Raw genomic sequence first — 10,106 nt, 5'->3', positions numbered from 1 at the left:
TCCTAAGAATCCAGGCCTCTACTGACATATGAGTTTCTTCATTTTCATTTGCTGGAATGCACCAATTAAAATCTTACAGTGGAAGAGCTTCTTCCGAGATATAGCTTGGATGCCTCAGTCAAAAACTCTGTGGTTTTGGCAATCTCAGCAATTTATTTTGCCACAGATCACTTTTAGCCACAAATTACAAAGTTGAAAGTAGTTAACAGAGCCATAAGCTTTCAGCGAGTTTTAGAAAAAACAGTTTGCTGATGTGATAAACAAGGCAGTTAGAATTTCCCCTCTCTTGTTCTCAAGATGCAGGCCTCTCTCTGATCTGCAGCTCTCCTCACTTTCAGGTCTTGAATACATGGTGGGCCATGCTACACTATATGGAATACAAGAGATCATATGTTCAGAAGCACCTCTTGTTGGTGTCTTCAAATGTTTACAGGTTAAATGCAGATAAAACCTTCCTGACACCAGAGGCTCATTATATCTCTCACGTTATGGCAAATATCATGAATCTCAAGTTTTAGAAATACCAAGACTCTCATGATACTTGTCAACATTTTGAAGTGCATAAATTTTCTGGTTAGCTGAATTCCCAATATTTCTCCTGAAGACACAAGCAGAGCCAGCGAGTAGTGACAGCTTCATGTTTATTTCACACATAAACCCAACACAAGTCACAAACTAGTTGTGCTCCTTCCTAGGCCACTTCATGAGGCCTGGTCCAACAGAGGTATCAGTATGGCTCTAACACAACAGAAACCAAGAGGAGCTGATATCTAATTGCATCTGGGTTACACCAGCCATGCAGGATATGCGAGACCCAGAGGCCCAATGTCTTCCTGAGAAGACAGGAACAAAACTCTTCCATACGCATGCTCTAAAAGCAAAACTTTCAGATCTTTCTGGTGGGTCTGTCTGAATAACTCCTGATTAAGATATCGCATGACTGTGAGACATCTGAATATTCATTAGAGGGGACCTCAAAGCACTCTCATCCCCTTTCTGCATCTGATCTAAGAGCCATTGTCATTCTTTTCTTTTTTTTTCCCGACTCACTGAATGGATATTTAATGAGCCCATACAAAGCTGAACAGCTTCAGTGGGACAGAGAGAGCACGACTTGCTCAAAAATAGTCTACAGTCTGGTGGCTTTCAGTACTCTCCTGGGAGATATCGGTTCAAGTTCCTTCAGCGAGATGAGAGACTTCAACCTTGGTCTTTCATACCCCAAGGAAGCAATCTGAAATATTAATGCTTTTTATTAAATGACATGACACCATTTTCTCTTGTGTGTGAGAAACAGCCAACCTCATCAAAGCACTTAACCTTGGGAGAGTATTACGCTGTGTAACATAAGTGAAAGGAAGCGCCATTTTCCAGCAGCTGTCAGGACGATAACTTTATGTCCTATTCCCCACCAGCTACCTCAGGTGTGCCAGCTTTGATGTTTCTCATTTTAGGTGGCATTCCTGTCTTTACAAGAACTTGGTGCCTGACTCAGGGATGCAGCTTCTACTGGAGGACAAAGAGGCAACAAATGAGATGTTACAATTCTGATTCCAAATGTCCTCGGTGGACTCAGCTATGGCTGACACGGAAGGACACCATCCTTCAAGGAGCTCTCAGGTCACACACCTTCCTCAATTAAGGGCATGACTGATTTCTACAGAACTCCATGGAAGAACTTCCATGGATCTCACTAGGAAGGGGGTTTATTCCTCCGGTGCCCCTAATTCCAGCATGGCTTTTAAGCACTCTAGTTTGCTAGGTCTATGATGCAAGTAGAGTGCTTGCATGCCAAATGGAGCATAGTTTATCTCAGTTTTTATAAAACTCTACTGAAAAAAGAAATGGAAGCTATTAAATAATTCAAGGGTGTCATAGCCATCAGCTGCCTGAATACCTGTGAAACACAACATGCTTACAGAACATGATACTAAACCTTGTCTTACTCAGAGGTACTGCTCTCTAAGAAAAATATAAACATATAACAAGAAGAATTCTTTCTTCTCATACTGGATATCTTTTAATAACAATAACGATGGGAACACAGCATTTCACATCCAAGTAAGGATGAATTGTGATTTCAAAACAACATCACCTTTTTAATCTCTGGATGTAAGGTGTGTGTAAGGTTAAAAATAAGATAGCATTGGAAGAACAAGATGATATACCGTTGGAGCAACAAAATAACTTTGACACCTAATTCTCAAAACTAGAGAGCTTAAGTTTAAAGCAACCAGAACTAGCACTACAAAGGTCCCTGGATCATATCAGCTACATAGTTAGATAGTCTAACAAATGCACCTGCTCCATAGATGGTCCACAGCCTCTAAGCCAAGAGGTGCAGTCCCCTCTGTGTTCTGTATACATCGATGGACTATATAGCCATGCAGCTCTGGGTTTCCAGAGAGCCCGGCAACATGACAGGTTTTTTGGCCTTAAGAGGGAAATTTAGAGTGTATGTTACGGTCAATCAAAGTTTGAAGCATCTCCAATATCTTACAAGCCACGTTGCAACCCGCTAGAATGGTATTTTTATGATGTGAAACTGTAGGTATGTGTGGCTGCACTCAACAATAGATTGAGAGCATACGGATGTGCAAAATCAGCTGGGAAAGTGTTGGAGGGCTGGGTAGAGCAGAGGGAGCCAGACCTCATGTAGATTCACCCCTGATTCCTTGCAGTCTTTGGAGAGACTCAAATGGGGAAGTTGCCTGGAGTAGACCAGTCCCACGGCCACACCTGGCTTTTGTCTGGAGTGGAGTTTTCACTCCAAAAGAGAATCTACAAGGAACAAATACTTATGCAATCTGGACGAGCAAGTGACTGGGACCTGTGAGTGACCCCAGGGAGTCACCTTATTTAAGAGTGTGGGCACCCCTGTTACTTCCATAGCTGTTCAAGCACAGCTGTAACTGTGCTATCCACAGTGCTCCCCCTGTGACATGTACACAGAACTGAATACCTCACAACTGGATAACAAATGCCAGCACACCAAGCAAGGAGCCACCTAATCAAGGAGCCTCCAATAGCAAGGTCAGAGCAAGGTGTCTTCAACTCTGCCCTGCTGCAGTTTGGGCTCCCAGCTCAGCAACTGCGCAACCATTCCTCCCTCCACTCCATATCCGCCGACTGGATTATCTTTAGCAGATAAGCACCAAAGTGGGGTTTTTTTTTCAAAAGCTGTGCAAGAGGTCAATACTCTCTATAAAAGCATAGGCACTGAGATAGCATGCCACTGCCACCAGCCCCTGTCCCTTGCACCTGTGGAGTTTAGCTGCTTTGAGGCTTAGAGGTTAAGCACACAGAAGTTTTAAGCAGCATAATTTTAGGCACCAGCCCAGGTGATACATAGGCACTGTAAGTCCTTTGTGGATTTTCCACCCAGTGCCTTATCTGCAGGTGCAGTATGTCATTATGTATGTGTTTTATGACACAAAAATACTCGCCAGTGGTTTCTGATCCTAGAAAGCAGCAGATTGATCAGAGAATGTGGATTCCGAGGAGCAGTCATTGAAAGGAAACTCAAAGAGATCAAAGAGATCAAAGCGGCTGACACGGTGCAGAAAATTAAGCACTGGGGTGAGTTGAAGCAGGCAGGAAGAAATGAGAGAACAAGACAGAGAGCTGCAAATATGTGTGGATGTGCACGCACACACGAGTGACTCCTCTGGGCAATACTGAGTTTCTACTCCTGCACAGCCACAACTTGCCACACATTGCAGCAGATTCAAAAGGAAACTTGGCCTTCGATCCAGGGCTGCCAAACCATTTTAGCTAAGAAATAAAACTGCTTCAAAGAGAGCAAGGTATGGCGCTGAGACACAGCTTCCAATATAAATGGGAGAACACGAAAAAGTCACTTCTATATTCAGCCTAGCTCCTCCTTTTAGGATACTCTCACCTTTACACATGCCTATTCATAATTACTGAAGCAATTTCACAAAGCTCTGACTATGAAGCAGGGCCCTCTTTTGTCCAACAGCAGCTATAGAGGAGATGAACTGTAGAGTGAAACGGGCAGTGCTGAAAAATGACATTTTGGAGGTTTACTCAAGTAGCATTGGTCCAATCTTGAGGCTGAAGTACATTTAGTGTAGCTGAATGTGAAAGGAATGTGTGTGTTGTTTGAAACCACACCGGGATGCAAATTGAAACGCGTGTGTGTTGGGGCTGGGTGTCTGGGAGATTCATTTCAAAAGCACACCCTTGATGTGCTTTTCAGGTCTCTGAAATGTTCCCGTAGTCATAGTCACCAGGTGAATTCAAAACAAAAAGGTCCTGATCCAGCTGCCCGTCACCCGCTGCGATTGCTTGCAACTGCCCTGCCATCCCAAGCAGAGCAGAGCGAGCATCTCCCCAGCCCCAGCGGCAGCAGTTCTCCCCACCCCAAAGGGCAGGTCTATATTTGAAACCACAAGGGCGTATAATCTGATGGAAACGGTATTCTTTGAGTCTGTGGGCAGTGCCCAGCACCCCGGTGACACTACGTTTGTTCCTTCACTCGCCGCTGTTTAGCGAATCCTTGAAACAGCGGTGTGCAGTTGGGTTTATAAATTACAAGGCAACAGACAAAGGGAATACATGAGACAAAATTAAAGACATTACTCGTAGCTCCCATAAATTCTCTCTGCAGTCTATTTTAACAGCATGGATTTACCAGTGCATGTTAGAACAGTACGAATAATAAACCCACCTAGTAGACTAACTGGGCACTAATGAAAAAGCAGAATATTGTTGTGCGTTCTCCCAAACACAGGAAGAAATATATTCCCACCAGTTCTAATAATGCCTTTCCAGGGGGAAAGAATCATAATCTTCTATGTTGAAAAAGAGAGTGATCTCTCAGAGTCGGAAAGAAAAGAAATTAATAAAACTAATTACACGCTCCACTCATGGAGGCATCGGAGGCACAAAGTCAGCCGAGGAGGGCCGGGCTCTTTGATTTTGTTCGCTTTACAACTTCCCTGTTCTTGTTTGCGGTCCCAAGAACGCACCTCCCGGCGCCCCCGCGGGGGCTGCGGGGAGAGGGGCTGCGCGGCCGGCGCTTCCCCCCGCGGGCAGCTGCGCGCCCCTCCGCGCCCCGGGCTCATTCCCACGGCCCCGCACCGAGGCTTTGCATCTCTCGGTGCTGTCCCGGGCAAACTCCGGCTCCCAGTTACTTCCCCCCGCCCCGCGCCCGACCAAACGGGCGGGTTGGGCTGCCTTATGGCACCGTTCCCTTAAAGGGGCCCCGCGTGAACGTGCGTGTGCGAGTTTGTGTGCGAGCGTGTTGCACGCCCGCTCCCGCTTGCCAAGCGCCGCGAAGAGCTTTGCAGCCGCGGCGGCGAGAGCCCTGCCGCCCGACCTCCGCTTGCAAATCAGCCTCGGCGGGGAGCAAAGCGCTTGGCATGTAGGAGAGAGGAGAGGGAAAAAGGTGCGGGGAGGAGGAAAGGGGGGTGGGGGTGGGAAGGAGAGGGGGAGGAAAAAAAAAAAAGGGGGGGGGGGGGGGAAGAAAAAAAAAAAAAGCTGCCTCTTTAAATGCTGGGGGCTGAGCGCTCGCCGGGGCGTCCGCAGCCGGATCCAGCCTCCCTCCCCCTGGCCGTGCCTCTCCGGCGCTTGTTGCACAGCCCCAGTGCCGGCAGCGCGGCGCACGGGCGCTGCTGCTGCGCGGGGAGCGCGGAGCCGCGCCGGGCCGGGGCCATGATCCAGCCGCGCTGCGCGCCCAGCGCCAGCAGCCGCGCCGCCGCCGCCCGCTCGCCCTAGAGCCGCTCCGGGCGCCGCGCAGCCTTCCCCGCCGGGTAAGTTTGCAGCCGCCCGGTGTGCCGGGGGAGGGCGGCGGTGGAAGAGTGGGGGGGGGGGGGGGGGGGGGGTGAGGCGCACCTGGCCGGCAGCCCGGCTCGGCTCGCATCTCGGCCGTCCCCAACTGGGACCTCCAGATCTCCCCCGGCGTTTGCAGCCCCCCCCCCCCCCCCCCCCTCTAACAGGTGGCTCGGCGCCTGCCCGCTTCCCCCCCCCCCCAGGCGGCTCCTGCGCCTTCCTCCTCCTCGCTGCCGCCTAACAGGTGGCGGTGCCGCCGCCTCGCCTTCCTCCTGTGCGGGTGTGGGGGGGGGATCCGCACCCCCCTGCGGCCACCGCTGCCCCTCGCCGAGGGGCTCTCGCCGCCCCCCCCCCCCCCCCCCCCATCCAGGGGGCTCTGCAGCCCCGTGTCGCAGCGGGGAGAGGTGGGGTGCGCGGGGATGGGGGGAGACGCGCTCTACCCCCCCCCCCCCCCCCTCCCCCCCAGCTGCTTCTCTGGAAGCCACTCACCCCCCCGTGCTCGCCTTCACGGCCCCGCCGTGTGTCTGTCGTTGCAGCGGGCATGGGGAACCAGGTGGAGAAGCTGACCCACCTGAACTACAAGGAAGTTCCCACGGCCGACCCGACGGGTATGGACAGGGATGAAGGGCCCAGGATCGGGGTCTCCTACATCTTTTCGAATGACGACGATGAGCTGGAGCAGCAGCAGGATTCGGTGCATGAGCTGGGGGGTGAGCACCCTGCCCTGCAGCCCTACGATCCCCAGCTGCACGAGGTGGAGTGCTCGGTCTATTACCGGGACGAGTGTATTTACCAGAAGAGCTTTTCCGAGGAGGACGCGCTGCCGGAGGAGGGTGATGAAGGCGGCGGGGGGCACCTGAGCACCTACACTCCAGAGAACCTGCTGAATAGGTGCAAACCGGGTGACCTGGTGGAGTTTGTGTGCCAGGCCCAGTATCCGCACTGGGTGGTCTATGTTGGGGATTTTCAAGTTGTGCACCTGCATAGGCTGGAGGTGGTGAACAGCTTCCTCACCGACGCCAGCCAGGGCAGACGGGGCCGCATTGCCAACCAGCTGTACCGCTACAAACCCCTCAGCCCGGCCGTGGTGGTGCGCAACGCCCTGGAGCAGGTGGGTTGCAAGGACCGGGACTTGAGCTGGAGAAACTCTGAGTGTTTTGCCGCCTGGTGCCGGTATGGCAAGCGGGAGTTTAAAATCGGCGGGGAGCTGCGCATAGGCAAGCAGCCCTACCGATTGCAGATCCGGCTGGGTGACAAGCGCAGCCACACGCTGGAGTTTCAGAGCCTGGAGGACCTGATTATGGAGAAGAGGAGAAACGACCAGATTGGTAGGGCTGCTGTGATCCAGGAGCTCTCCAGCCACCTGCAGGCTGCAGAGGAGGAGGAGGAGGAGGAGGACGACCATCGTCATCCAGGTGCTCGGACTGCTGTGGAGTAGCAGCCTCAGCACCACCATACTGCTTAGCCTGGGTGATGGGGATTAAAACTGAAGGCTGCGAAATTGAGCTGTTATAAGCCCTTTGGGCCGCTTCGGTGCAGCTTCATTCCAATCACACGTGAAAGGAAGGGGGAAAGCTGATTAAGTGTCTGTGCTTTAGTGCTTAACTCCTTCAGTGCTTGATGACAAAACCACTGACTTATTTGCAGAAGCTAAAACTCAGGGCAATTCTACCCCTCTCCACTCCCATCTCTTTCCCTTCCTCTCTGCCCTTTTCATGCATAGCCTTTCCCTCAACCATCTGCCAGGAGGCCTGACCCTACAAGATGCTGAATGCCTTTGACATCTACTTATCAGCAGAAGTTAATAGTATTTAATACTATTAAGGAGGAGCCAACAACTTTCAGGACATGGCCGTGTAGCTCTGAGCACGTGATTAGTTTGGTAGCTGAGAAGCGTGAGGACATCGTTTCCCCCCTCTTCCCCTGTTTCTCTTCAGTTGTGGCTCCTGTTGGTATTGCAGCAAGCTGCTTGCTTGCCTGGTGCAAGGCTTGGATTGGTAGCCAGCCCCCCCAGAAGGTGTAAGGGAGAAACCCACTAGTTTTAATGAAATGGGTTTGATGTGCCTGGTGCCTTCTTAATTGATAGGAACTTGCAGGTGGGCTGGGGGAGCTCCTCCTTTGCTGTCAGCGCGCGGCTTTGAGCACAGAAGATGTATTTCTTGCTGACCTGTCCCAGGGAGGAGGAAGTTTGCAACCCTGATTAAGTAGTCTGCGCATTGGTGTGTGCTGGTACTCTGACAGGCAGATACCGAGCTACGCCAGTGCTTGTTACAGGCTGCCTGGCTTCCCCTAAAACAAGTGGCAGAGCTCCTGATTACACCTGTGGTACACATCAAGGCAGTAGAAGCAGGTTGCTCATGTGCAGGAGTATGTCTTGAGTAAGCTGTCCCTTGAGAGGGTGGCCTCTTGGCTGGGTGCTGCTGGCGGTGAGCATGTCGCACGTTCTGCACCACGGTAAACGCAGTTTTGTGATTGGGAAGCGATGGGAGGGAGCACAGTCTGGAAGGCATCACAGGTGGTGAGTTTTGGGTGTTCGTTTTTTCCTTCCTCACTGCAGAGCAATTTCCTCTTCATTAGGGATTTCATGTTTCCTTTTTGCTGATTTTTATGATATGCAGCTGAGCTATAGCATTAGAGAAAAGGAGAGGACATGCCTCCAAAGTTGTTGTACAAGTCCCTCGTTAAACAGGAGAGGAGGGGGAGTGCAGTGCTGCCTGCCTTGAATATTCCCTGAACTGTTTTTCAGCTGTTGAACAGGTCTCCCACACAGGCAGCACTTTGTCAAATCTTTGTCCTGGGATCTGAAGTGTGTGAGCAAACACTGATTTGGAGACAGCTTCTAATTCAAAATTCCTTCCCCTTAAAGCATAATAGTGATGAGGTGAACTTGATACGCATGAGTTCATTTAAATAATGGAAACCAACCGTGTGATGTAAACTTTAAGCATAGTTAATATGGTCTTCCCCACAGTTGTTTACAGTTATACCACAAATAGCAAAGTACTCTTTGTCCTTTCCACCCCCGAGACAGGAGTGAGGTTTGTCTTTTAAGAATAGGTAGATACCAGCTTTTGATTAGTTAAGGCTATACGAAGCAACTTTGCCAATGTGATCCAAATAGATTGCGGTGTTGTGTTTTCTGCCTAAAATACACAAGCTAGGAAAAAAACTGTGAAAGACTACTTCATCCTCACTTCAGGAAGGAAAATAATTGTTAGGGTTATGCAAATACACCATATATGGTTTCCTTAATGACTCCCGTGCTCTCATTTTGGGCTGTGAAATACCCAAATCCAAAGGAGAGTTTTAACACGAAGCTTCCTTAGAATGCTATAGCTCAGGTGTCTGTACTAAGTGGGTTTTTTTTCTCCAATATGCAATTGAATTATACTCAAGTTACTGTGGTTGTCAAGAAGATGTGCAACCTTGCTTTGAGACCATAATAACTACCCATCTCTAACTGTAATAGGGTTAATATGTGGATGTCTGCACACAGGTTTTATACAACTACTAGTAACTACTAAAACCTGAAATGATCACTGAAATAGTCTGAAAAAGAGTGAAGGAGAGTCTCTCGGTTGTACTGACTGATACAAGACAACTGAGATTATCTAGACCATGAGTAAATGTCTGGCTGTGGTTTCTTTCGTACTGAAACCTTGTACATAATAAAGTTTATTTCACTGTGTAATATAGGTATGTAAAATAATATTTTCCTACAGATATTTTTGAAAGTTAAAAAAAAAATAAATCCCTTCATAAGCTTGCATTTGAAAGTAAGTTGTTATGCACATTTTCCAGTCCTCTGAATGGGTTTATTTTTCATTAGTGATCTAAAGTATATTCTAGGTCATAAAGTATAGAAACTGCTATAAATGTCAAATATTATGTATCTACAGGGTACTAAACAGTAAACTAGTTGTGAAAATATTTTTCCCCTGTGTCTGAAACATCAGAACTATGACACAGCCATTTTTCTCCTTCTCAGATACCCTGCATAGTCCGGCTTTGTTTTCTGGTTTGTTGTTTTTTGTTTGTTTGTTGTTTTTTTTTTTTTTACTTTTTTTTGTTTAATAAAAGAAGGACCAAATCTGCTTGGGAATGGAGAGCAAAGCTTCTTCGACCAACTGAAATCGTGTCTTGTGCTGATCTTGGTGCTTCTCTGTACCGGTCATGCCTTTTGGGATAAATTCCCCCACAGGCATAGGGCCTGAGCAAAGAATCCCAGAGCTTGCACTGCCTTGCTAGGTTGCAAAGTGAAGCGGGGAGCTTGCCTCACAGCAAAGCAATGTCTAGCATGTGTTCTGCTG

At 49.1% G+C, this 10,106-nt stretch overlaps 1 protein-coding gene across 1 annotated transcript; it reads left to right on the top strand.

Annotated features, from left to right (window-relative positions):
* The first annotated feature begins 5,558 nt into the window (after window positions 1-5,558).
* LRATD2 (LRAT domain containing 2) lies at window positions 5,559-9,833 on the top strand. Its single transcript, XM_049825289.1, has 2 exons — window positions 5,559-5,777; window positions 6,333-9,833. Exon 2 carries the CDS (start codon window positions 6,338-6,340, stop codon window positions 7,232-7,234), a length of 897 nt encoding a protein of 298 aa, XP_049681246.1. The 5' UTR covers window positions 5,559-5,777; window positions 6,333-6,337; the 3' UTR covers window positions 7,235-9,833.
* Window positions 9,834-10,106: the final 273 nt, after the last annotated feature.

Source organism: Accipiter gentilis, chromosome 2, assembly GCF_929443795.1.
Source record: "Accipiter gentilis chromosome 2, bAccGen1.1, whole genome shotgun sequence".
Classification (NCBI taxonomy): domain Eukaryota; kingdom Metazoa; phylum Chordata; class Aves; order Accipitriformes; family Accipitridae; genus Astur; species Astur gentilis.
Note: the sequence above shows the minus strand (reverse complement) of the source record. Positions and strands in the feature narration are given on the sequence as shown.

Excerpts from the sequence above, each read along its gene's own strand:
- LRATD2 (XM_049825289.1), top strand. The coding sequence starts at position 6,338 with ATGGGGAACCAGGTGGAGAAGCTGACCCACCTGAACTACAAGGAAGTT.